Consider the following 27,465-nt stretch of genomic DNA (forward strand, 5'->3'; position numbering starts at 1 on the left):
CTAGGTGTGGAAGCTGAAGAAAATGCAAAATATTAATAAGTGAAGCATAGTGGTTAAGATGATCCGGTTTGTCTTTGTACCTGACTAATCAAACACTTAGTTCCTGCGGTTTACTCAGGTACAAGGTTTACCTCTGGTTTAGGTTTGTCAGGGGGAATCAGCTTTAGTCTGATATACAGTCTATTTGTGTGAACCGTTTTCCAATCACGAAGACATTTTAAACGAATCCAAGCAACGATCATTTAAGTGACTTATCTAGTGGTATCATCCTTCTTTTTCTTTTGTACATGCACATCAAAATATATTTTACATAGTACATAAATTTTATGATCCATGTATATGAATTTGTAATCTCTTACATTCACCATTGATTTACCACTTATTTTTCAATAAAAATAAAAATACTAATATCTGATTCAGCTTACTAGAGACGTGGATATCACAATCCTTCACCTACTTTGTTTACCAAACAAACCTCTCAAATTTATTTGTGTGTAGGAATAAAAAGCTCACCAACCCCCACTGTGGTATCCCACCCACCAGTCCCGCTTCCTCGTGTAGACACACCAACTCTCCTCCCCCACTCACGTTTTAACTCTGTATTTAACCCTCTTAATAATAAATTACTATATACTATATACATTATTTTACCCAAGTAAATGCATACAGCTTACAAATTGAGTTCCATGACGTCAAGACATTTGTTTTACTAAACAACCAGTCACTATAAATGTATACTTGTCAAAAGTTGTACAAACTTGACCATGCCCTTAACTAGAGCAAAGTTAAAACGTGCTGAAATGGATACATGGAAATACGTTTTTTTTATCATATACTAATATGATTCCACATATTGATATTATTATACACTAATAAATAGGTTTGTCTGTTTGCAAAAAAAAAAAAAGGGTTTGTCACGTAAATATTTATTTAAATTTAATTTAATAAAAACAGAGTAAAATAGTCAGCCACCACCAGGAAGAGTAAAAGGAATTGTTTATGGCTATAAATAAGGTAATAGAGGCACTCTCCATCGTCGCGTCTCTTGCCATCTCCTTCACACATTTTAACCCTTCTTCCACGTCCCTCCGTGAGGTACGCCTCCGAGTTTCCATGGCCTCCTCATGACTATTCCTGTCCTTTGCCTTCCCACTCTCTTATTTAGCTTTCTTTGCTTTTCATTTCGTCTTTCAATTCTTGAAGTTCGTTTCTTCGCCTTGTGTTTTTTAATACTTAGATCATCTAATCCTGTGAGTGCGTTTCTATAAATCATAGATCTTGAGTTATATTCCATGTTTTCAGATTCGTTAATCATCTTCTAATGATCGAAACATGTTAATCTATGATACGGAAATTGTTTGTTTGATCTTATAAACTCTTTCCTTTTTTTTTTTTGGAACGCTTCAGAACCTATAAACTCTCTTACACTCTGCTTTTAAAGTGAACTCACTTGTCTCTTTCTTTTTCTCAATACATACGACAAAAACCTGCAAAATTTATTTACCTTTTTGTTATTTTCTATTATAGAATTGTACTTTACAAGTACAAGACTTGCAGTTTTAAGATTATGTTTGATTTTGTGTCTGATTTTGATTTTTTTTTTTTTGTTGCATGTAGTTAAAAAAAAGAACAACAAAAATGGCATCACACATTGTTGGATACCCTCGTATGGGACCTAAGAGAGAGCTCAAGTTCGCATTGGAATCTTTCTGGGATGGCAAGAGCACTGCCGATGATTTGAAGAAGGTTTCAGCTGATCTCAGGTCTGACATATGGAAACAGATGTCTGCAGCTGGGATTAAGTACATCCCAAGCAACACTTTTGCTTACTATGACCAGGTGTTGGACACCACCGCTATGCTCGGTGCTGTCCCTCCTAGATACGGATGGAACAGTGGTGAGATTGGTTTTGATGTTTACTTCTCCATGGCTAGAGGAAACGCCTCTGTTCCAGCCATGGAAATGACCAAGTGGTTTGACACCAACTAGTGAGTTTTCTACTCCTTTCTCTTCTCAACTGTCATAACCGGATGAAACATTCGTCTTAGCCCCAATTGTTGGAAACTTTAAATTAATATTATACATAGGTTGTATAACCCCAATTGTTGGAATCTTTTTAATTAAAATCAACCTAAAAATGTTTATAACCCTCTAAATTTTAGGTCCGGCCCTATTAAATTTGTGTGTTGCGTTGTGTGGTTAACTTATCTTTTCTCTGTTTTGTTTGTTGCAGCCATTACATTGTCCCGGAGTTGGGCCCTGAAGTGAAGTTTTCTTATGCATCTCACAAGGCTGTGAATGAGTACAAGGAGGCCAAAGCTGTATGTTCCATTACTCCCTATTTGAATATAGGCTTCTTTTGTTCTGATATTGAGCGTACTAATATGATAATGATGTGTTGTTTGTGCAGCTTGGTGTTGAGACAGTGCCTGTACTTGTTGGCCCTGTCTCTTACTTGCTTCTTTCCAAGCTTGCAAAGGGTGTTGACAAGTCTTTTGATCTTCTCTCCCTTCTCCCCAAAATCCTCCCAATCTACAAGTAAGTAATTACTCTATCTACTTCAACCGATATGCCCTTAAACACGGCCATACATAATGTAGAAATCACTTAGAAAATGTGGACTATTAGCTAGAGCAGCTGGTAGCAAATTAAGTTTATTTTACGCTGCTTGTTATCTAAATCAATAAATCTCCTCATTATTTATAACATTTCTATACTTAGGCGGTTTACAACTTTTATCAAATGCTCTATTTGAGGCTATGAAATGTGATTCTGACATGCCTTTGTTCTCAGGGAAGTCATTGCTGAGCTTAAGGGAGCTGGTGCCACCTGGATTCAGTTTGATGAGCCTCTTTTTGTTATGGATCTAGAGGGTCACAAACTCCAAGCTTTTAGCGGTGCCTATGCTGAGCTTGAATCAACTCTCTCTGGTCTGAATGTTCTTGTGGAGACCTACTTTGCCGATGTCCCTGCTGAAGCATACAAGACCCTTACTTCCTTGAAGGGTGTGACTGCGTTTGGATTTGATTTGATCCGTGGCACCAAGACCATTGACTTGATCAAGTCTGGTTTCCCCAAGGACAAGTACCTCTTTGCTGGTGTTGTTGATGGAAGGAACATTTGGGCTAATGACCTTGCTGCCTCTCTCATTACCTTGCAGTCACTTGAGGGAGTTGTTGGTAAAGGTATTGTCTCTACTTGTGAATCACTCAATCCTTCATTAACTCGTTGCTTATATTATTTGTTCATTGGTGCAGACAAGCTTGTGGTCTCAACCTCTTGCTCTCTTCTTCACACTGCTGTTGACCTTGTCAACGAGACTAAGCTTGATGCTGAAATCAAGTCTTGGCTAGCATTTGCTGCCCAAAAGGTCGTTGAAGTTGATGCATTAGCCAAGGCTTTGGCTGGTCAGACAAATCAGGTATTGCCAAAAAAAAAAAAAAAACCTTGTTCCTCTAGTGAACCATAAACACTACAACTCTCTAACACTTTCACACTCTTTCAGAGCTTCTTCTCTGCCAACGCAGAGGCTTTGTCTTCAAGGAGGTCTTCTCCAAGAGTCACCAACCAGTCTGTCCAGAAGGCTGTAAGTTCTTGCTCAAAACTTTATCCACATGATCATGGGCCATCATGAGATTTTTGGAACTATAAACAATTTAGTAAAAATGTTTTTAATTTTTTTTTTTTATAAATTCGGGGAGTCTATTTAAATGTAAAATATTTTCAAAATTTTGGAGACTAGGCCTATGTTTCACTTGGCTATGCTCAGAACCGCCCATGTACATGATATATGTATTTCTGTTGATGTTTTGGGATTCTTGTAATCTCAGGCTGCTGATCTGAAGGGATCAGACCATCGCCGTGCTACTGAAGTTACCGCAAGACTAGATGCTCAGCAGAAGAAGCTTAACCTTCCAATCCTCCCAACCACAACCATTGGTTCCTTCCCACAGACCGTGGAACTCAGGAGGGTTCGCCGTGAATACAAGGCCAAGAAGTTAGTGTCCTAAACTAAACCGTTGAACAGTGTTCATTTAAGTAGTTTGCTAACTTGCTCTCTTGTACTAGAATCTCTGAAGAGGATTACGTCAAGGCCATCAAGGAAGAGATCAAGAAAGTTGTTGACATCCAAGAGGATCTTGACATCGATGTTCTTGTCCACGGAGAGCCTGAGGTGATGAGTCTATATACTTAATCAACTAATCATGACACGTTCTGTCTCTTACTCAAGGAATGTTTTTAAACAACATTGTAGAGAAACGACATGGTTGAGTACTTTGGAGAGCAGTTGTCAGGTTTTGCATTCACAGCAAACGGATGGGTACAATCCTATGGATCTCGTTGTGTGAAGCCACCGATCATCTACGGTGACGTGAGCCGTCCCAAGCCAATGACGGTCTTCTGGTCTTCAACAGCTCAGAGCATGACCAAACGTCCCATGAAGGGTATGCTTACAGGACCAGTCACGATTCTTAACTGGTCTTTTGTCAGAAACGACCAGCCTAGGCACGAGACTTGTTACCAGATCGCTTTGGCTATCAAAGATGAAGTGGAAGACCTCGAGAAGGGAGGTATTGGAGTCATTCAGATCGATGAAGCTGCTCTTAGAGAAGGGTTGCCTCTTAGGAAAGCAGAACACTCTTTCTACTTGGACTGGGCTGTTCACTCTTTCAGGATCACTAACTGTGGTGTTCAAGACAGCACTCAGGTAAAACACTTTATGAAATGTTTAAGAAATAGCTAGAACTTAACTAGATACTTAGGGTGTGATTGGTAACCATCGAGGAACATTATGAATGAATAGGAAAAGAATGAATAGGAATAAAATTTTGGGAATGATGAGGAATGAGGGTTCCTTATCAAAATTAACAAGGAACAAATTTGAATTATAATTCTCTACAAAAAAGGGAATGAGAAGGAATGAAGAGGAAAAAATATTCCTCATGAATGGTAACATTTTTGAGGAACGTTAAGGAATATAGTGTTCCTCTTCATTCCCTTGGTTACCATTCAAACCCTTAGACTAGAGACTTTTTTTTTTTGACAAACCCTTAGACCAGAGACTATAGCGATTATTTGGGGCTCTATTATTTTTTTTTTTTGACATCTTTTTGGGGCTCTATTTAATATTGATATATATATATATATATATATATATATATATATATATTACATTTATATAAGATACTTTTTGTGTTTAATTATAGAATAATTTTGATGAATTAGAAAATTAGATATAAAAGATAATATGAAAATTTATGATTTACAATAACATCATTGCTTGATAAACAGAATTAGTCTAATTTAGATTGATTTAGACTTTTAATCTATTTGAATCGCATAAATCGGATTTTAGAAAATTGTCTCGGCTAACTGATTTGCTGCCTAGCTTAAACCGGTTTTTAGAACATTGGTTATAAGATCTAAAACAGTGTTAGAATGTTTCTGTAACTAACTACTAACGGGTTGTTTTGTCTTTCCTTAGATCCACACCCACATGTGTTACTCACACTTCAACGACATCATCCACTCCATCATCGACATGGACGCTGATGTTATCACCATTGAGAACTCACGTTCAGATGAGAAGCTTCTCTCTGTGTTCCGTGAAGGAGTGAAGTACGGTGCAGGTATTGGTCCTGGTGTTTACGACATCCACTCACCGAGAATCCCATCCACGGATGAAATTGCAGACAGGGTCAACAAGATGCTTGCGGTTCTTGAACAGAACATCTTGTGGGTTAACCCTGACTGTGGTCTGAAGACAAGGAAGTACACTGAGGTTAAGCCAGCACTTAAGAACATGGTTGATGCGGCCAAGCTTATCCGCTCCCAGCTCTCTAGTGCCAAGTGAAGAGTTTGAAGAGAAATTATATTTTATTTATGGTTTGTATTTGTTTGATTTCAATAAATTTTTCTTCCAAGAAAATATAGTAGCCAAAATTAGGTTGTGATGAAATATGCATCTCTCTTTCGTTGAAGAGGGTTTATGTTTAATTTTTCTTTTGCAATTTTATATGTATGCATCTTTGTTTTCTCTGGCCACTTGAATGAGAATGGCGATTTATATCCTTCACATCGCACATCAAAAGGAAAAGAATACATCAAAATCACTACTGTTGCAGAATTCTTGATACCATGAGCTTGTGTATACATTGCATATGCATACATGCATCATCGCATCAAACATCCTTCCACTGTTGCTATGAAAATGATTGAACCAATGAATTAACTATCCCAGTCAAAATGAATATGAAAGTAGAGGGAATCAGGAGACAGAAAGTGAATATTAAAAATTAACTTTTTATCTTTTATATCTGTGGTATGTCGAAACAAATCCAGAAAAAAAAAACAATTGAAGAAAAAGAGAAGAAAGAATCTGAATGAACCCTTTATAAGATTTACAATGGTGAGAAAAAAGAACAAAAGATACCTCCAGCTTCACATTTTCTACATGGGAAGACCTTAGGGAAAGATGAACCATTACGGTCGTCCATCGCTGCTTCAGTTATCCTTCACTGCATAAGGGTGGTCTGGAGGCAATACTAATATCTTTGAGAAGGCTTTGACGTATAACGAGTATGCAACTAAAAGAATGAAACTATAAAAAAAAACTTATTCTCAGAAAAGAAAAAAAAAAGCCGGTAACTATAGAAAAATCAAATGACACCTGACGGCAGAATGTGAATCGTTGTCACAGTACTAGTCGTTGGGATCCCATTCTTCATCCTGGTCAAAAGCTGAAGCCACCTTACTCTTCGCAAACTCTTCTTCAGTTTCTGACTGTTCAGTGAGAAGGTCATGTTCATAATCAGGTTGATCACTATCATCAGTTTTACTCTTTTCCACCCCAGCTGATTTTATCCATTTAGGGCATTCATCTTCACCTCCATAGAGAAATCTACCATCGTCACTTCGTATTTGTCTAGAATCCTCGAGGGGTGATGTTCTGCATGAGCATTCAGGAAGTGGATGCGAAAGAAACAACCTGGGTTTCGACAGCGTAGACTGCCTGATAAGCCCACTCTCACCCAAACTTGAGTTAAGATGTTTCCTCACATGAACTGTCCAGTTACGGTTGGGATGGTACATGTCCTCACGTGTAATGTTGAAAAATTCTTGAATAACTTTCCTGGATAAGAATATCAGCAAACAGCCATTGTTTAAAATGCATTCATTAACTGTAGAGTAATTAGCTTTCTTACCTGTCTAGTCTATATGTTCGTGACGATGGTCTTTCATAGAGCCTCTGACCCATTACCAAGCTTGACAAATCTGGCAACCCACTACCATCGTTGTTGAAACCAGGGAAAAACACATCAGCTTCTACAGATACAACAAAGTCAAGTGCATCCCACAGTAACCTGTGTGCTTGATTCCTAAGATCTATAGGTGAAGGTATTGGTTCTGTATCATTCTCTGTAAGCCAACCATACCACCCTTCTTTTTCGTGCTGGTAGATAGGTCTGTCTGGAGGAGGGGGGAGAGGTCTAGGCCGAGTGCCTGCCTTGTTCCACTCTTCTTGGAGCTGCTTATCGCTTTTTCGAAGAGGCATTTCAAATGTATTTTCTGGAAGAGGTATCTCAGGACCAACCAATTCGGATAATTCTTCTGTGCTGCATAAAGAAGTCCGATCCACTAAATTAGGAAACATGGCTCGCAGAGGGATCAAAACACGTTGGCCGCCAAACATTTCGGAACCAGATAAGTATATAATCACTTTTTGAGAGTAACCCAGTGCTTTCAGAAGGATTCCAACCTGCGAAATTTTAATAAACTCTTAGCATCACAAAAGCCTATACAGATTCATAAGAACAGCAGTTGGGAAACAATCAAATTGGTGAATTAAAATGTCAGCATAAGGGGTGTTCAGGCACATAGGGGCTACATGTTTACTCAGCATTCAAGAGACACCATGTAGACAGACATAAATTGTATCAAGATATACAAATGTAACCACATAAGCAATTTTAACATCATTTGAGAAAGCTGAGTTCTACCTCTTCTGGCATGAGAGGACATAAGCCTTTGTCCCTGCGCACACGCGAGTCTACAATAAGTTCTTCTGAAATAAACTTCTGCTTAATCATCTGGGCCCGCCGATACTGAATTAGTTCACTGTGAAGATCCTTTAAAGATTGAAACGAAGAGTAGAGTCAGAAACCGATTCCACCGTCTAAAACTATTCTCCATGTAACTTGAGAACATAGGTTAGAGGGGGAAAACTGGTTGTTCTATCAAAGAATACAGATGGAGAAGATTGAAAAGTTTTACCTGGAAAAGCTCAGCACAACCATGATATGCCATTTTATCCCTCACTAAGCCAGGATGATAAGCTAGGAAGGGTTGGCCTGATTTACGTAACCTGACAAAGGTAAAATACGTAGCTCAATTATGTCAAGTACGCACGGTTATTAGGGGTTGATAAACAAACGGTGACATAAGAAGCAAAATGGGCAACCCCGGACACTTATTACTCATACTTCCCAGCTATGTACTCCATGATTAAAGAAACAAAAGCGTAGCATGTAATGTTCTTTCCCTCCCTTAACAATCGAAAGTCATAACTATCTCTTGTTTTCGTCCCTTTCGCCAACTAAAATTTAATTTGCAAGTATCACAAGTACCTGTCAACCATCTTCTTGCCAAGCACCTGGATTTCTGAACGGAGCTGGAGGGTATGGAAGGCAACTCTACACCTTAGTCTTTGAAGTTCAAGCATTGACGCAGGCAAAGTTGACTGTAAAAAAAATAAAACTCTGTTGAGGATAAAACGCATTGTTTAACTAATATAATAACTTCTTACCTTTAAACGTAAAATAACCAAAACTGTGATATGGCCAATGATGGTAGTTTTCAAGCAGAAAGTTATCTAGCCAAAGATCTCTACGGATTTCGAAGCTACTGCATACAAGCTATATACTCTAAGGGAGAAAGAAAAAGAAAAAAACACCAATTACCTGCAAGCATCCCCCGTCGTAGATGATCAATCCAATAACATTAGCTTTCTTTAACTTTGGCAATACATCCTCGAGGTAATAATTTGGCGATGCAGAGTTTTTGGGCTTAAAAAGAGGAAACTCGTTCCTTTTTCTTGCGGCTTTCAAGCTCTCAGGGAGAGCCTTGGCAATGATAACATCATTTTTAAGAAAGGATATAAACTGCTCCTCATCATAAAGATAGGAGAAACTCTTGAACTTGTTACTGCACAGCATGTAAGAAAACACTAGAGTAAAGGGACGAGTCTGATACTGAGGCAAAGAAAGATGCTTTAACAGAACATAGAGTTAGGCGTACCTGATGCCTTTGGAGCGAAGACTCTGTTGAAGCTCTGGAATGATAAGAGTAGCATTTAGAAGCCTGGATATGGTGACAAGATCACATATCTAGAAAAATTACAAATATGTTATCAACATGAATTACAGAAAAATTAAAGATGAACTATGAAGTCAAGTGATACATACAGAAGATCTGATCTTGTCAAATCCACCAAAAATCTTTGCATAAATGTAGCCATTGTTTTTTGAACTCGGAGCTGCAAAGAAACAGTACCAAAAAAATCACGAAAGACCACAAGAGCCTTTTTCATGCTCAAACAAGTATCCAACACAAAAGAAAAAAAAAATCCATAATGGCTCTCAATTGTTTGATGCAAAAAATGGAAAAAAAAAAACACTGCTGCAGATTGAACTCTCTGACTTGAATATGTTTGAGCACTTTAGAGACAGCAATAAATCGATAGATTCCAAAGAAAAAAATCTCACAAAAAACCCAAATCCAAGAGGCTTTTCATGATAAAACAAGTATCAAACACAACATACAACATCCACAATGACTCTCAATGGTTTACTGCAAAAATGGAAAATAAAACACTGCTGCAGATTAAACTCTCCAAGTTGATAAAAAAAAAACAGTGCTACATTTTAGAGACAGCAATGACCAATGCAGAACAGAACAGAACAGAAAACATGTGACAAACAAAGTAACGACACGGTAGTAGTAGTACCAGGATAACTATTTCTTGGATTGGCATAAGGCTGCAAGGTCTCTAGTGCTTTGACAGGCCTCCATAAATGCTTATTTCTAAAATCCTGTAAATATAGAGAAGACCAAACAAAAGTTAAACAACATTCTTCAAACTGAAACCAAACCCAATTCTTTTTTTCTCTAACCTACCTGTGACCCTAGCAAAGAATCAAAATCTTGCCAAAGGGAATCTCTAGCATAAGAAGCCAACTGTACACCTGAAGACTTTGTGATCGAAAGATGAACAACGAGAGATCCCACTGATAATATGAGCACAAGGAGCGCTATCCATTTTATCCTCGATCTGAACACCACCATCTCCCCCACCAGCTCGAAAAAATCGAGCTCCTTTCCTCCAATCAAACAGCCCTAAATCCAATACGACGAATTCAAGGCGAGATCCAGGTTCAATCGAGGAAGATTGGTCGCTGCAACAGCGACGCAATGCACGAGAAAACGAAGAACCACGCTTAGGATCTGATTCAGAGCGATGTGATTTCTCTAATCGAACTAGCAAACAAACAAACAACCTCGTGCGCGCGTGCGTGCGTGGAAGGAAGCAGGTAGTTCGAATTAAATGAGAGTGAGATAGAGAGAGAGAGAGAGAGAGAGAGAGAGAGCTAGGAGACAACACACTGACACATTCCCAGAATTCGAAGCCACCGAAACTATCCTACGAGAGATGTTGCTTTGATAACAGACAAAGAGTCTGTATATGATGAACAGTCCTACTAACCGGGCTCTGATTTCGGTTTACTATTCTCGGTTAAATCTACATACCAATTACCCTATCGTATCACTTAATACATTGTTCTCGGTTCAGAACTTCGGTTCGATACGATTTGAACCGGTAATTAAACAACAAACCTGGCATTGAAGCTCAAATTGTTTTTGCCGGTTTCCATTACTCTGGTCGGAAAGTTTGTAAGAAACCGAATTTTTTTCCCTAATAACCCAAATATACCGGGTGTTAACTTTGTTAAATCCACACGATGTGGTGGTTTATGTAGAAACCCGGTTTGGGTATTTACTTGATAATCATTCTATGATTCTCTATAGGCTTGGACAAAATAACCGGAACCGAAGAACCGAACCGAAATACCCGAAACCGGAACCGGACCAATACCTTCAAATATCCGAACGGTTCCTATATTTTATATCCGAAATAACCGAACCGAACCGGAACCGAACCGAAAACCGAACGGATACCCGAATATATAAAAATATTAATTATATATACATATAACATCACAAAATATATTTTTTTTAATTTAAAATTCTATTAAAAGTATCTGAAAATAGTTGAGGATAACTAAATTATTATAAAGTATTCAAAATACCCGAAAGTATCCGAAACTATCCGAATAGTTTTATCTGAAATATCCAAAGTAATCCGAAATGTTCAATTTTTTTATTTAAATCATCCTAATTATTTGATATTTTACCCTAAATAACCGATATTTTATCCAAATTATCCGAATTACCCGAACTATCCGAACCCGAACCGGATCCAAATGAGAACCAAACTTTTTGCGGATATTTTCCGGTTCCTACATTTACTATCTGAACCGAACCAAACCCGAAACTATCCGAATCGAACCGAACCGAAAATAGGTCAAGTACTAAATAGATTATTTAGCCCCTATCCGAACTACCCGAAATCCGAAATATTCGAATCGAACCGAATCGATACCCGAAATGCCCAGGCCTAATTCTGTAGAAACAAATCTTTTGGATGCCACCCATTGGATGATCAAATCCAAACTCTTTTTCAGCTCTACTAAGAAAAATCTGAAAGGAAGGCTGGCTCAAGTATGAGACTAACACAATATATCTCTGCTTCTTCCGGATCTCAGTGACGTACATCCCAAGAAACCCTTTGGTGCTGAAGTTGCTTTACTGGTTCCTACCATGCAATATACGTACCTAATTTTTTTTTTGAATAAATGTAAAATTTTATTCAATCATAACTCCTTTTCCCAAACACTTGTGTCCCAACCTTCTTACTATATATAACAGTCTAAGCATGACTGTCTTATCCACAAATTTGATCATTTGATGAGACAACTCGCATGTTGTGGCTGTTCACCATGTCTCTCCATATGGCATGAACCGTTGCTTGAAAGGTATAGCGAAGTAGGAAAGTCATTGTGGGGTTGAGTGCTAAAATTGTTAATTACACCAAACTGGCATTCACATCCAAGTTTCCACTTTCTTATTCAAATCTATTTGTTAGACAGATGTCAAGATTTTAAATCTATTTTTTAAACTTGGTAATATCAATTTGGTCTTATTGTCTATTGCATTTGGATGCAGATATAGATTTTATTCTATTCAAATTGGTAATAATTTAATATGATTTTCTTCTATTAGCAGTTACATTGACCTTGACTTGATAAGTATTGACTGAAACGCTCGATACACCATTATATCTTCTCTAAAAACATCCACAAAAGCTAAGACATCCTCGGTTACATCGACACCTTTTGTAATATTATCCTCTACAGGAAAACAATGGAGAAGCTATCAGTGAAGTTTGCTTTCATTGCTCTTTTAGCTGTTGCATGCGGTAAGTTTTGTTGTATGAAAAGAAGAGAACAAATGTTCTTCATACTTTTTTACATAATAACATATTAGTTTTAGTTTTGTAGTGATGATGAATACTATGACAGTTCAAAATGTTGAGGCAAGTCGTCTGTTACCTGAGGAAACACCTGTGGTGCATTATGAAGCTTCGACGCAGGTTGTGAAGCCACAAGACTTTCACTGCAGGGAAGGGTGTCGTGTGAGCTGCATTCCCATTCAACTAATTATTCGCTGTGTTTGTTTATGCTGATTTTTCACATTTGTTATATGTACTGGAATTAATAAAATATAATTTTACCAATAAAAACTCATCTATTTGTTGTGTACATTAATCATTACATATCTTGGATTAATGTTTTGAGAAAACTAATATAGATATCTAAAAACAATATATATTGTTATATCACTTATATGATATGTTGAAGATTATTGGTTTTTTGGTTTATTTACAAGTGTGTTTTGGTTTCAGTCAGAATTTTGTAAACTAGTGGCTGTTTTGGATTCATAGCATAGTAGTAACTGATGGTAAACACAAGATGAACAAGTTTCAGATTTTTTTTCTTCTAAAGAATGTATGTTTAATACCATCGTTTATTACACAAACTAGCATTAACATTATATATCGTGGAAACCCCACGTTAGTGGTCGGATGGTAGCATTGCGTTCCAGCGTCGTTAAGCGAGCTGAGTTCGAATCCGACTACACTCAGATATCTCTAACGTGTGGCTATCAGTGATTTAACAAATTTTTTTGCCGGGAAAGGGTTTACCAAGTTTTTCTTTTTACCGTGGAACAACTATGATGAAAAATTTGTAAATAAAAATAAATTATCTTTTTCAATTGACGATCCTTTTATAGTTTATACTAATACTTATTATGTTCCATAATATAAGATGTTTTAGATGAATGCACAAGAATTAAGAAACTTACTTTTTTATAAGATAATGTCATTAATAATATAAAATGAAAATAAGTTAACCAATCATAAATAATGTAGTAAAATATTATTGGTTAACCAATTTTCAATAAAGTTAAAGTATTTTAAAAGTATCAAATCAAAACTTCTTCGAAACATCTTATATTATGGAACGGAGGGAGTATATAATTAATCTCAAAGGAACTAATAACATCCGGATCCGTGGCGCAATGGTAGCGCGTCTGACTCCAGATCAGAAGGTTGCGTGTTCGATTCACGTCGGGTTCAAAACCCCGAAAAAATCTCCGGTACTTTTTTTTTTTTTTTTTTTTTTTTTTTTTTTTTTTTTTTTACCTTTCTCGAATCTATGATTTGCCCCAATTTCCCTAATAGATGTTCTGATTCTTTGAGACGAATTAGGTTTTGTTCTTGTCTTCATCCCTTCGATTCGATCCTACCTTTTTGTTTCTCCTCCCTCTTGAATTCACCATCAAGCTCCATGGATCTCCATCTTCCGATTCTCCTCTTCTGCTTGATAGCTGTGTCGTGCTTCCCTTCTGGGCTCGCTTCATCTCCGGTTGACTTTACCGTTTGCAATCACGAATTCGAGCTGTTCCGGTTCGATCTAGCCTCGAAATGCCCTCCTTCTCTCCGTCCAAGTCCTCCTATCGAGGTATCGTGAATTAGTTCTTGTGTAATAAAACCTTCCTTGTTGTGTAATAAAGCGGTCACCAATTGTTGTCTGCAATAGCAAAAATTGAAATTGGATATTAAAGTTTTGATTTTTGCAATATGGCAGGTGGATGGAGACTCGCTGGATAGGTTAATGGCTTTGAATTATGATGGAAATGCTTACATGTCAGTGCTCTTTTACGCTTCTTGGTGCCCGTTCTCACGTGCTGTGCGAACTAAGTTTGATATGTTGAGTTTGATGTTCCCTCAGATACAGCACCTAGCTGTGGAGCATTCTCAAGCACTACCATCGTAAGTAGCCTTGTTTAGTTAGTTATATTTGTTGAAAGCACTACGTAGCCACTTATTCTATTGATTGAATGACTGACTCATAGTTTGCTTCTTAGCTTTTCTTCATAATCTGTTCCCTAATCATATTTTTACTGATATAAGATCAATATTAATTATTGTTATGTGTGTTTGTTGTTGCTTTATCTTACATTTCATTGATAAGTACTCATTTGATTTGTATTTCTTGATCATGAATCTAGGTTAGCTATCTATCATTACCCTGTCTTTCTTGTGTAATTGTATTACTAGTGGGTTCGTCTTCCATTTATTTATATGTCTCATCATGTGTTTTTGTGCTTATCCTTTGTTTATTAACTGGTTTCATTAAAATGATTCGTTGCAGTGTAATTTCAAGGTATGGTATCCATAGCTTACCTTCAATCCTGATGGTAAACCAAACTTTAAAGGCGCGATACCATGGTCGTAAGGATCTTACATCCCTGATTGAGTTTTATGAAGAATCAACAGGTGATTCACCACCCCCACGTATTTTCTTGTGTTATATTCCAGTCGAATCTTGTGTTATCTTTGGATGATTCTTTCGGTTTTATAGGTCTCAAACCTGTCCAGTATGTGGCTGAAACGGAACCAGCAACGAGCTTAGACGCTACCGACTGTAACCTCATCACATGGTTACGCAATGGGACATCTATGAGTGAAATATTCAAGCGAGATCCGTTCTTGGTACTGTCTCTGCTGTTTATCTGTTTACAAATGGCAATCCTCGTCTTCCCCATAGCAGAATCACGCATGAAAGCGTTGTGGGCTTCTTATGCTCCCAATCTGAACCTGGAAAGATTTGGAGAGGTAAGCCAAGTGTTCAGCCGTGCTCTTCACATGGTCGATGTGAGGAGGCTATGGTTGAAGCTAAGACTCGTCAAAACAAGGAGCTTCCATGAAAGGGCAAAGAACGCACAAGCTTGGGCTTCATCGCTCGCGTCCGTCTCTCTAGGCCAAAATTCATCAAACCAATCCTGATCCCTTGAATGATCCTTCTAGTTGTCTTGTCAGCATCGGAAAGAGATAAGCTTTAAGTGTGTTCTGGAAAAAGTTCCCTTACATAGTATGTTATACTGACTTTTGAGTTAACTTGTCTGCATCAAAGCATGTAAATCCAGGAACAGCTTTGCTTCTGTTTGTGAATATCTCTCTCTTTTTTGTTTGTTTTGTTTTTATAAATCTGAGATATCTGTTTTGACCTCATTTCTCTGAGTCGAGAATAATTTGATTGTTTCAGCTATAACATTTCTCTGAATCTTATTGTAATGTTTGTCTGAGCTGTGTTGACTCCATGATAGTTACATGAAATGGTACGCCGTTATCATGTGCACATAGCATTTTTATGAATGTTTCATGGTTTACTACAAGCCTGAACCATTTTTCAAATATTATTTAACCATCACAATCATGAGGATGGTGATTAAGATATCTGCTTACTTCATAATAAGATACATTAACTTTGAGGAGAACGCAACTCCAGAACTTAAAGCTTAAAAAGATTCATTTCTTGCTGCTGGTTGGATCATTTAACCTGTCTAGCTGAGGACTCTGCAGTCATTTGGTCTCAAGGAGACGAAGCTTTCATTTTCTTAAACCCTTCTCTGTTCTTGAGAGATCTCCGTGGAGGTGGTGGTCTGCTGAAATAGCCAACCACATACATTATCACAACCGCCATAAGAAACCCACATGGACAACCAATGACTGCAGCTTCCCATGAGAACAATGATTCATCTTCCTCTTCTTCCTCTGGTGTCTCTGCCTGTGTTGTATTACATGGTACTTGGATTTGCATTCCACACAGTTTGCTGTTGTTCGCGTAAATGCTTGGATCATTTAACCTGTCTAGCTGAGAACTCTCAGGAATAGGACCTGTAAGCTTGTTGTTACTCAAGCCCAAAGTGTTCAGCTCACTGAGGTTGGATAAAGTTTTGGGGATCTCTCCAGAGAGGTTGTTGTGTGAAAGGTCTAAGACCTCTATCTTCTCAAGACCTCCAAAGCTCTGTGGGATCAATCCAGAGATGTCGTTGTAAGAGAGGTTCAAAAGCTTTAAGCTTCTGAGATTGCCTAAGGAAGCTGGGAGCTCTCCTCGTAGCTTGTTCTTGGAGAGGTCTAAGAGTGTGTATAGGTAGAGGTTTCTGTTGGCAAGACCTTGCTTTGAGTTCTTCCAGTTTACTGCCAAGTCATGTATCTCAATACCGAAGTTGAGCATAAAACTAAAAGCGGAAGAGTTGCTTGTGGGAGATACCATCATCCCTGTGAGGTTCCCAAGAGATGAAGGAAGAGACCCATCAAGCTCGTTGTCTGAGAGATCCAAGACCTTGAGGCTTGTGAGATTTGATATGTCTTCTGGTATTGAGCCTTTGATGGAGTTGTTTCTCAGGCTAAGCACCTCTAGAGATGGAGATAGCCCTGATGGAATGCCGCCGGAGATTCTGTTGTCATGAAGGTCAAGATGGATCAAGAATGGGAGATTTTTGAAGTCCTGAGGGAACTCTCCGGTGAAGTTGTTCTGACTCATGGAGAGCATTATGGTGAAAAGCCCAAAGGAAGCTGGAACATCACCTGAGAACTCGTTTGAAGATATGTCGAGAACCGCGAGCAATGAACTGGGGCTGAACCTTGGGAACGCACCTGATAGCTTGTTCTTAGACAAGTCCAGTAGCAGCAGCCTGTAGGCTTTTGTAATGGTCTTTGGTACTGGTCCTGAGAAGTTGTTTTCAGACAGCATCAGTACCATTACCGCGCTTAAACCGCCTATAGTATCAGGAATCTGACCAGAGAAGTTGTTTCTTGATAGGGAAAGAACTGATAGGTTGAAAGTCTGAAACAAACTAGGTGGCAGTGAGCCTGAGAGTCTGTTGTCTGACATGATTATGGATCCAATTTTCAGATCAGCAAACCACTTGGGGAAACTTCCTTCAAGTCTGTTCATGCTCAGGTCCAGGAACAGGAGAGATGTTTGGTTCTTGAGCCAATCAGGAATAGTCCCTTCTAAGCCACAAGATCTAAGTGACAGATGTGTCAACTTAGAGAGTGCAGAGACAGAGCCACTCTTGTTCCACTGGAGTTTGTTCCCTCCTAGCCGCAGTATCTTCAGCTTCTCAAGACTAAACAGCCATGTGGGTATCTCACCTGACAAGCCATGGTTATTCTCAATCTCAAGGGCTTTGAGGTTAGTCAGCTTTTGAACCGATGATGGAATGCCACCAGACAAGTTGTTCCTGCTCAGGGACAGAGTTGAGAGATTGACCAAGTTCCCTATACCGTCTGGAATCTCAAAGGAGATGGAATTGTTCTGAAGATCAATGGCTTCAAGCTTAGTTAAGTTTGACAAGGACAAAGGTATAGGACCAGAGAACTTGTTCTTCTTCAATAATAGTTTCCTCAGTTCAGTAAGGCTCCCTTGTAACACAACACACACAAAACAGTATAAAGTCAGTAACATCTACAAACTCCATCTATTAACAGTATATTTAACGATGTAATAACTTAGTTTTAAAAATTAATAGAACTATCTATAGATGTTGGATAAAAATTATAATTTCTAAATTTAGCAGTACTGTATATCTAAATTTTAAGGTTTTAGACCATAATTTATGTATGCATTTTTGAAATTTTTTAAAAATTATTTATTTATTTTTAGACTCGTACCATGTTCGACCGGCCCTGCCATATATCGTCAAACTTTGAGATTAGTTCTTAAACGTACCTATCTCTGGAGGAATCTCTCCTTCAATGATATTCTCAGCTAAAATAAGCTCATGCAGATTCTTGAGCTCTTTGATTTCACCAGTCAACGTACCACCAATAGCATTCATGCTCAAGTCAAGGCGCTCAAGAGTCTTCAAGGAGAACAACTGAGGAGGGATAGAGCCGTTAAAGCTGTTACGGCTCATGTCAAGAGAGACCAACTTGGTCAAGTTGGCAAACCCATCTCCAGGAATCTCTCCTTGTATGTAATTTGAAGAGACATCTAGCGTTGCAAGAGAGCTTATACGCATAACCGGTCTCAGAAGGCTTGAGCTCACTGAGCCAGAGGGAACAACAGAGTTCAGATTCAGCTCAATCACTTGTAGCGAACGAGTGTTGCATCTCACAAGCTGCCATTTGCAGCAATCTGAGTTTGCCCTCCAGGTTTTTAAACCTTCCAAGGTGATTGCTGTTGTGGAGTGGTTCTTGATGGTCTGAGTAAGCAAGTTCTTGAACTCAAGAAGGGATTGTCTTTGGTCTGGTGGGCAAGAGAAAGATAGTTGTGGAACCAAGAAGAAGAAGAGGAAGAGGAAGCAGGAGAGAAGACATGGCTTCTGCATTTTTTTTTAAGGGTTTTTGTTTTGTGTCACTCACTCTTCTTCTTCATGTCTTGTTTTATAGTTACAATACAAGAGAGAGATACTGCTAAAAGACTTAGCTTATCGACAATGTTTCTGTTCATTGTGGAATCTTTTTTGAACGCACTAAGTTAGAAAACGAGTTGACTTGTAAGGTCTTTCTTTCTGTCTGTATCCTTAAAATAATGAGTTGAAATTTACCTATACGGACTTCAAATAGCTGACTCTGCTTAGGTTAAAAAGTTTCTATTATTAGTATGTGTAATTTACTGAGCTAGAAAATCAGTTAAATCTTGTATATGGAAACTGATTATATTTACAAATTACATATACAATTTCAGCGGTTAACTTTAATTTATTTTAACAAGAACTTGTTTACCATAGTTGACAAAAGAAATGTTTACCGTATATGATATTAAACCAATTAAAATGTGTTTGGTTGAAAATACAAGAGCTCAAATGTGAACAGAACTTTTTATTCTTAGTGGCTTTTGCATTAGTCATAGACTCCACATGGTTGAGTTTGATTTGTTATTCTTAGGTTTCTAAGGCTTCATTATTTCCTTCAAACTCATTATAAGACTCTTAGGTTTTATTTTTCTACTATTTTTTTCTCAATTACAGAAACTAAATTTCTAACAACAAGTTAATTGGTTATTTTAAAAATATCTACAGTGTTAAGAATATTTTAGTTTCGATTTCTTCTAATTTTTTTTGTTTAAGTAACTATTTCTATGTAACCAGTGGATATTTTTCTTTACATGTATTACTAGATTAAGATTCACGCCTTGTGCGGGATGAGCATTATATATAATTTTTTTATGTACTATATGTTTTTACATATAATTAAATAATAAATATATATTAAATAATTAAAATTAAGTAACTATTATATATAATTTAATTGGTGTGAACATATAAATCAATTTTATTAATCCAAACAATATTTTTTTATTTAATAGGATATATAATTAAATTTAAATGATATTAACATACATAGTATATTTTAATAATAAAGTCTATTAAATGATGCTTTCTACTCATATGATTTTTTTGATAATTTGTATCTTTTATAACAAAAAATTTAAATTACTAATAACAATTTTTTTATTGTGGGATTAATAATTTTAGTAATTTATAATTTTTTTTAAAAAATAAGTTGTCAATGTATGTTAAAACTTTTATCAAAAAAAAATTGTTCAAAGTAAATTTCAAAATTAAAATATTTATGTATTTTATATGGTATATAGTTTAATCTTAATAATTAATTAAATTAGATTTTTTAATTATATGATTTGTAATAATTTGTATTTTGTCATAAAAAAAATTTTAAACCATAGATCACAAGATTTGAATGTGAAACTCTTAACATTTTTTTGTAATTTATAGTCGTATTTAAAAATTCAAAATATAATATATACAGAAAAAATCAAATTTTATTATATGGTTAATGTAGTTGTTTAATTTATTTTAATAATTTAAAATTAAGCAAATATGATAGAAGATACATTAATTTTTATCAAATCTTTATTATTCAAAATCATTAATTATTATATATTCTTTAGGCACATTAGACAATTTCATAATTTTTAATTAAGTAAATAACAAAGAACATTAATAATTAATTTATTGTTAGTTTAATAAAAATCTTATAAAATAATTAGATGGACCAATATATTTCTCTAATAAGTATAAGAATCATCTTATAAATGATACATGGATACAAATTAATTATCATTCAAGGACCCTCAACTTTACGTAGAATCCTCTTTTCATCCCCCCGAGACTAAACAATCTCAGCATCGACCCCAGGGTGACAAATAAAAAGCTGTAAAACGACGACGTTAAAGAGTAAACCAACGATACGAAGGAAAGAAAACAGAGTACTACTACTTCAAAACCTCGAAAGGGGCTTCTAGGGCAATCCAGCCACTTTCACTCTCTCACAAATTCGCAGCAAAACCTCGAGAGCTTCGACTTTTTAAGGGTTTTAGCTAATCGTAATCGGAGAAGATGACAATGTCGATGCAGCCGTACGGTATCCAGTCGATGCTCAAGGAAGGCTACAGGCATCTCTCGGGCCTAGACGAGGCCGTCATCAAGAACATCGAAGCTTGCAAGGAGCTCTCCACCATCACCCGCACTTCCCTCGGCCCCAACGGTTCGTTAATCCCCTCTGGATCCGTTATAATACTCTCGATTTGAATCGATGAATCTCATTTTCTTCGATCTGATTTGCTATTTGAAACTCTCAGGGATGAACAAAATGGTTATTAACCATTTGGATAAGCTCTTTGTGACCAACGACGCTGCGACGATTGTGAATGAGCTCGAGATTCAGCATCCTGCTGCGAAGATTCTTGTGCTAGCTGCCAAGGCTCAGCAGGAAGAGATCGGAGATGGAGCTAATCTGACGATTTCATTTGCTGGTGAGCTTTTGCAGAATGCTGAGGAGCTTATTAGGATGGGGTTGCATCCGAGTGAGATCATTTGTGGATATAACAAAGCAATTCTTAAGGTTGGGTTTGTGATTTTAATGTTGGTGTTTTTAGTTTTCTCTTTGTTTTTGGGTTAAGTGATGGGACGAATGCTATTGGTTGTTTGCAGGTTGTTGAAGTTCTTGAAGATTTGGTTGAGAGTGGTTCTGAGACTATGGATGTGCGTAACAAAGATGAAGTTGTTTCGAGAATGAGAGCTGCTGTTGCGAGCAAGCAGTTTGGTCAAGAAGAGATTATATGTTCTTTAGTTGCTGATGTGAGTGTTTCTGTTTCATTGTCCTGATTGTTGTTTTACTCATGTTTATGGAGCTGATGGGTTGGTTTACTTGTTTTTGTTTTTCAGGCGTGCATTCAAGTCTGTCCAAAGAATCCAACCAATTTCAATGTCGATAATGTCCGTGTTGCCAAGCTCTTGGGAGGAGGGTTGCACAACTCTTGCATAGTACGTGGCATGGTTTTGAAAAGTGATGCTGTTGGGAGCATAAAGCGAATGGAGAAGGCTAAGGTGAGATCGCTTTGCTGTATTTTGTTTATGCTTTTTGTCGATGTTTTTTTTGCTGGTTTGATTGGATTTATGCTCTTGAGAATTATAGCTTTGTACTTGTGTTTTTCCTGTTTTTGATAGCTGAATGTCGCTGAAACCTTTTATATTTTCATCAGGTTGCTGTGTTTGCTGGGGGCGTCGATACCACTGCTACAGAGACAAAAGGAACTGTCTTGATCCATAGTGCTGAGCAGGTTAGTTTTTTTCACCCTGTGCTTTCAATGTGATATGGTAAATAAAAGCTGAGGATTACTAATCTGTTTTCAGAAGTATGGTTGCGGGTTGTAAACTCTTGTTTCTTATGTTTTCTAGCTGGAGAACTATGCAAAGACAGAGGAAGCTAAAGTTGAGGAGCTGATTAAAGCTGTTGCTGAATCAGGAGCTAAAGTGATTGTCAGTGGGGGATCAGTTGGAGAAATGGCATTGCATTTCTGCGAGCGCTACAAGTAAGCGTAGACCCTAATAAGTTATTAATCCTTTTAGCTGTTTTAGTCTGCTTTCAGTTTTGATACCCCCCTTGGACATTGCTGCTAATGATACAGATATCTTTACTGTCATTTCTAATATGAACGTTCTTTCTTGACAGGATAATGGTCTTGAAAATCAGCTCAAAGTTTGAACTGAGGCGTTTCTGCCGGGCAGCTGGGGCTGTCGCTCATGTAAGTAATTTTTATTCGCATTTTTCATTATCATCTGAGGGTGTTTTCATACTTAATGATTATGGAACAGTTGAAATTGAGCCGGCCAAGTCCTGATGATCTGGGCTACGTTGATTCCATATCAGTTGAGGAAATTGGTGGTGTGACAGTAAGTACTCCTTTGAAATCACTTTCTTTCTTTTTGGTTAATTATATTTGCCTTTCGTTGACCAAGGTCTTCTTGTGATGTCCTTAGGTCACTATTGCAAGAAATGAGCAAGGTGGTAACTCAATCTCTACAGTTGTTTTGCGTGGAAGCACAGACAGCATTTTGGACGACCTTGAAAGAGCTGTTGACGATGGAGTTAATACATACAAGGTAATCTTAACTGATTTACAGATCTCAGTTCCATGTGTAGTTTCCTTTGTTCTAAATATTTTGTATTTATCTCAGGCGATGTGCAGAGACAGCCGTATCGTCCCTGGGGCTGCAGCTACTGAAATAGAACTGGCTCAGAGATTGAAGGAATATGCCAACGCAGAAACTGGGTAATCTCTTCTACTCAGTTTTTTTCTGATAATATCATTTTGAGTCGTATGTGAAACTAGCTTTTAATACAAAACTGCTTATGGTTTGATGGCTAAACTTGTTGTCTGCTTTGATCTTTCAGGTTGGACAAATATGCCATCTCGAAATACGCAGAGAGCTTCGAGTTTGTACCCAAAACTCTTGCCGACAACGCTGGCCTCAATGCGATGGAAATCATTGCTTCTCTGTACACTGGACACGGATCAGGAAACACAAAGCTAGGCATTGACTTGGAGGAAGGTGCTTGTAAAGATGTCTCGGAGACAAAAGTGTGGGATCTTTTTGCAACCAAGTAAGTTTCAAGTCGTCTCTCTCAACCATTATGTCTTTCTATCATATACTTCTCTGCAATTGCGTAGCCGTTGTCCCACTCATAAAAAAAAATATTCTCTAATGTTTTTGTTCTTTATTATAACTAAGGCACTGCGTATCTGTGCAGGTTATTTGCTCTTAAGTACGCTTCTGATGCTGCATGCACGGTGCTTCGCGTAGACCAGGTATGCACAAACCTACCTAACTGATACAATCTCTCATTTTAGTTATTTCACACGTTGGTGTGTTGTTGGTCCATCACATTGATCAAAAGATAGTGTTCACATAGTGGAATAACTTCTGAGATTTAACAAATAAAACATTGTCTCCTTAAGTTGTTTGGTTTCAAACCCTTTGATATAACATTTCATTTTCGTTACATCTATCTGAGCGAGTAGTAGATTAAAGTCTTGTCTGGTTGTATGTAAATGTGCAGATTATAATGGCGAAGCAAGCAGGTGGACCAAGGAGAGACGCTGCAGCAGCCGCTGGTGCAGGGGCAGAGGAAGACTAAGCTGTTGAGAACAATTCCTCGTAGTAAAAGTGTTCTCCTGTAACCTTTGTTCTTTTTAATTCTGGGAAGATTTTTGTCAGTCTCAGTTTAAGATTTGTGAACTTGTGTACACCAGACCCATCAACTTAAGGTTTTGTCTTTTGGTTTGCGATGTTCGGTTCGTCTCAACTTGAAAGTTCCCGGCTCCTGAACATAGGTGTTTAACTAAATATAGAGAGGAAAAAACACTTGAAATCTCAAAACTTACAAACGAACCTGACCAGACCGGTCTATGAACGACATTAAATATGATTAGAAGAGAAGTATCTTCTAATCCCTTTTATATTATTTGAGAAGCACTCTTATTAAATAACTTTACCCTCAATTATGATTAACCAAAATGTCATTATTTGGGTGTCATCACTAGGGCTCTTCTCACAACCTTACATTAAAAGTCCTCCATTAGCTAAACCTGAAATAACTAATTTATTTATCTTAACCAAATCCGGAATTTTATGTAGATTCATCTATGGTATAACAACTGTGTTCTAAAATAATCGTTGAGCCATATATTAAATTTTGAAAACTTATTCATCATGTACATTGAAATAAACAATTTTATATTATATAATGTAAATTACACTATGTTAAAAACTTGACATTTCAATTTCAATGACCAAAACTTACTCATTCACTAACACAATAAAAAAATCCATATGAGGATGACAACTACAAAAAACGTGTAAAATAATATATAACAGTTTTGGTAATATCGTGAAAAAATTATCTTGCTAACAATCACTGTTATTAATAATATATAACATTAGCATATATACTCTAAAGTTACGTGAAAGACAAAGGAACCAAAGACAAAAAAAAATTATTTGTTACTAAAAATATATAACATTAGGATATACTCAACAGTTATGTTATCAAATATGAATCAATACGCTTACTATATCAAAACTGTTGTTGTCTTTGATTAATATGCTTATTGTAGTTAAAAGAGATCAGATAGACATTTAGTATAATTAACGCAATTTAGACAATTTTTAATAATCTTAAAAACCTGAAATATTATTTGGGTCTCATTAGTATGTACCAACTTGGAGTAGTGTCGAAGTTAAATTCAAAAAAAAATGTAATCTTATAAATTTTCATTGCCATCTATTTTTTTTTTGAACAACCATTGCCTTCTATTTATATGTTGCATCAACAGGTGTGTAAAAGGTAACTATATATGCAATGTTCTTAATTATAGCCATATATTTATTATAGCGACATTATTCTATATACATATATGTGACTCGTGTAGTGATTATAGTGTGTGTTAAGGAAAGTATTTATGTAATATGTATCACTAATTTAGCGAAAATAATTTGTGTATCTTAGACTCAATATAGCGATATTATGCTATATACATATATGACCATTGATTATAATGTGTGTTAAGGAAAATATTAATGTGATATGTAACACTAATTTAGCGATTTATTTAAAATTTTCTGATGCAATCGTTTTTATACTTTAGTTGTCATATTATCATCTATAGTCGAACTAATCATGATAAACCACTGTTCCATGTTTCTACAAGACCTTTGGGACCTTTGTGGAGATTTGGTTGTTGTAAATGATATTCAATATATAGAAGATCTGCAAGCAAAGGATGATTATCAGATGACTTATTTTTGGGTTCACAAACCAATAGAATTGTGTTATTTCATATTCGATATCTTTTAAAAAGGAAACAAAATATTGTCAAATTATATTATATTTTTAAAATTAAAAGGTAAAAAGAAATAAATAAAAAATAGTAGTAATTACAAAAAAAATATTTGTAACGCCGTGAGCAAAACATTAAACTCTAAATCCTAATCTCTAAACCCTAAACCATAAATCTTAAACTCTAAACCTTTGGGTAAACCCTAAACTCTAGGATAAATCTTAAACTCTAGGATAAATCTTAAATTCTAAATCAAAATCACTAAACACTAAAACACTCAAGGGTTTAGGGTTTAGAATTTAGGGTTTAGGATTTAGGGTTTAGAGTTTTAGGGTTTCGTGTTTTTATTTAGAGTTTAGGATATATCCAAGGGTTTAGGGTTTACCCAAGGGTTTAGAGTTTACCCAAGGGTTTAGGGTTTACCCAAGGGATACCCAAGGGTTTAGGTTTACCCAAAGGTTTACGGTTTAGGATTTAGGGTTTACAAATTAGGATTTAGGGTTTAGTGTTTTGCCGACGACGTTAAAAAGATTTTTTTAATTTTTTTTTCTGTAGCTGCTATTTTTTTTTTTTACTTTTCTTTCAAAAACATAATATAACTTGATAATGTTTTGTTTCCTTTTTTAAAAGATATCGAATTTGAAATAATGAAATCCTATTGGCTGGTGAATCTAGAGATTCACCCTAGGGGTTGAACCCAAGAATAACTCTTATCAGATTACTTTTATTCGTAGACATTATGGTTTTTTTGAAGACTTATTCTTGGGTTCACCCACTAGGTGAACCTCTAGGTTCCCCAACCAATAGGATTGTGTTATTTTATATTCGATATCTTTTAAAAAAGGAAACAAAATATTGTCAAATTATATTATCTTTTTAAAATTAAAAGGTAAAAATAAATAAATAAAAAATAGTAGTAATTACAAAAAAAAATATTTTTAACGTCGTAAACAGAACATTAAACCCTAAATCCTAATCTCTAAACCCTAAATCCTAAATCCTAAACCCTTGGGTAAACCCTATACTCTAGGATAAATCTTAAATTCTAGGATAAATCTTAAACTTTAAATAACACTCAAGGGTTTAGGGTTTAGAATTTAGGGTTTAGGATTTAGGGTTTAGAGTTTTAGGGTTTAGTGTTTTTATTTAGAGTTTAGGATTTATCCAAGGGTTTAGGGTTTACCCAAGGGTTTAGAGTTTACCCAAGGGTTTAGGGTTGGTTTAGGGTTTAGGTTTACCCAAGGGTTTAGGGTTTACCCAAGGGTTTAGGGTTTAGGGATTAGGATTTAGGGTTTAGTGTTTTGCTGACGACGTTAAAAAGATTTTTTTTAATTCTTTTTTCAGTAAGTGCTATTTTTTTTATTTTTTTATTTTAAAAACATAATATAACTTGATAATATTTTGTTTCCTTTTTTAAAAGATATCGAATTTGAAATAATGAAATCCTATTGGCTGGTGAAGAGGTTCACCTAGGGGGTGAACCCAAGAATAACTCTTTTTTGAAAGAGTCAGAATTTTTTTAGTAAAACTATTACATATAAAAGTATGAGTTGGGTTCACCCCCTAGGGTGAAACTAAAGGTTAACAACAACAACCAATAGAATTTCATTATTTTAAATTCGATATCTTTTAAAAAAGAAACAAAATATTGTCAAGTTATATTATATTTTTAAAATAAAAAGATAAAAAAATAGTAGTTACATAAAAAAGAATATTAAAAAAATATTTTTTACGTCGTTAGCAAAACACTACAAGAAAACATCAAGGATTCTGAGGGAAAAAATCGTCG

The 27,465-nt window shown here is 36.3% G+C and overlaps 5 protein-coding genes and 1 non-coding gene across 10 annotated transcripts; 4 read left to right on the top strand and 2 right to left on the bottom strand.

The window, feature by feature from the left end:
• Positions 1-1,009: 1,009 nt before the first annotated feature.
• LOC106335591 (5-methyltetrahydropteroyltriglutamate--homocysteine methyltransferase 2) lies at positions 1,010-6,043 on the top strand. 2 transcript variants are annotated; one of them, XM_013774157.1, is made up of 11 exons: positions 1,010-1,095; positions 1,618-1,988; positions 2,234-2,321; positions 2,411-2,538; positions 2,794-3,185; positions 3,258-3,421; positions 3,506-3,586; positions 3,831-3,997; positions 4,069-4,174; positions 4,256-4,708; positions 5,486-6,043. In XM_013774157.1, exons 2-11 carry the CDS (start codon positions 1,639-1,641, stop codon positions 5,852-5,854), a joined length of 2,298 nt encoding a protein of 765 aa, XP_013629611.1. In that variant the 5' UTR covers positions 1,010-1,095; positions 1,618-1,638; the 3' UTR covers positions 5,855-6,043. The 2 variants fall into 2 exon arrangements, with proteins under 2 accessions (XP_013629611.1, XP_013629610.1); XM_013774156.1 differs by lacking the exon at positions 1,010-1,095 and adding an exon at positions 1,144-1,250.
• Positions 6,044-6,314: 271 nt separating this feature from the next.
• On the bottom strand, positions 6,315-10,674 carry LOC106328871. Of its 4 annotated transcripts, none has more exons than XM_013767407.1 (11): positions 10,177-10,674; positions 10,007-10,091; positions 9,465-9,535; positions 9,298-9,386; positions 8,961-9,204; positions 8,628-8,740; positions 8,275-8,365; positions 8,001-8,129; positions 7,206-7,759; positions 6,671-7,132; positions 6,315-6,533 (listed from the first exon to the last, which is right to left on the bottom strand). In XM_013767407.1, the coding sequence occupies exons 1-10, from the start codon at positions 10,342-10,344 to the stop codon at positions 6,703-6,705; spliced, it is 1,974 nt and encodes a 657-aa protein (XP_013622861.1). In that variant the 5' UTR covers positions 10,345-10,674; the 3' UTR covers positions 6,315-6,533; positions 6,671-6,702. The 4 variants fall into 4 exon arrangements, with proteins under 4 accessions (XP_013622861.1, XP_013622860.1, XP_013622859.1 ...); XM_013767406.1 differs by having other exon boundaries at positions 6,315-6,601; XM_013767405.1 differs by having other exon boundaries at positions 6,315-7,132.
• A 3,070-nt stretch (positions 10,675-13,744) lies between these two features.
• On the top strand, positions 13,745-13,816 carry TRNAW-CCA. Its single transcript has one exon. It is a non-coding gene; the product is annotated as a tRNA-Trp (tRNA).
• Positions 13,817-13,913: 97 nt separating this feature from the next.
• LOC106336094 (5'-adenylylsulfate reductase-like 5) lies at positions 13,914-15,791 on the top strand. Its single transcript, XM_013774818.1, has 4 exons — positions 13,914-14,201; positions 14,328-14,512; positions 14,895-15,019; positions 15,105-15,791. The coding sequence occupies exons 1-4, from the start codon at positions 14,028-14,030 to the stop codon at positions 15,527-15,529; spliced, it is 909 nt and encodes a 302-aa protein (XP_013630272.1). The 5' UTR covers positions 13,914-14,027; the 3' UTR covers positions 15,530-15,791.
• A 71-nt stretch (positions 15,792-15,862) lies between these two features.
• Positions 15,863-18,891, bottom strand: LOC106336093 (probable leucine-rich repeat receptor-like protein kinase At1g35710). The gene is made up of 2 exons (XM_013774817.1): positions 18,261-18,891; positions 15,863-17,953 (listed from the first exon to the last, which is right to left on the bottom strand). Exons 1-2 carry the CDS (start codon positions 18,859-18,861, stop codon positions 16,116-16,118), a joined length of 2,439 nt encoding a protein of 812 aa, XP_013630271.1. The 5' UTR covers positions 18,862-18,891; the 3' UTR covers positions 15,863-16,115.
• A 1,868-nt stretch (positions 18,892-20,759) lies between these two features.
• Positions 20,760-24,125, top strand: LOC106328004 (T-complex protein 1 subunit theta-like). The gene is made up of 13 exons (XM_013766352.1): positions 20,760-21,040; positions 21,135-21,397; positions 21,487-21,633; positions 21,721-21,882; positions 22,038-22,115; positions 22,234-22,367; positions 22,508-22,580; positions 22,651-22,728; positions 22,816-22,938; positions 23,014-23,108; positions 23,231-23,440; positions 23,588-23,645; positions 23,897-24,125. The coding sequence occupies exons 1-13, from the start codon at positions 20,893-20,895 to the stop codon at positions 23,972-23,974; spliced, it is 1,647 nt and encodes a 548-aa protein (XP_013621806.1). The 5' UTR covers positions 20,760-20,892; the 3' UTR covers positions 23,975-24,125.
• Positions 24,126-27,465: the final 3,340 nt, after the last annotated feature.

This window comes from Brassica oleracea, chromosome C3 (genome assembly GCF_000695525.1).
Source record: "Brassica oleracea var. oleracea cultivar TO1000 chromosome C3, BOL, whole genome shotgun sequence".
Taxonomy (NCBI): domain Eukaryota; kingdom Viridiplantae; phylum Streptophyta; class Magnoliopsida; order Brassicales; family Brassicaceae; genus Brassica; species Brassica oleracea.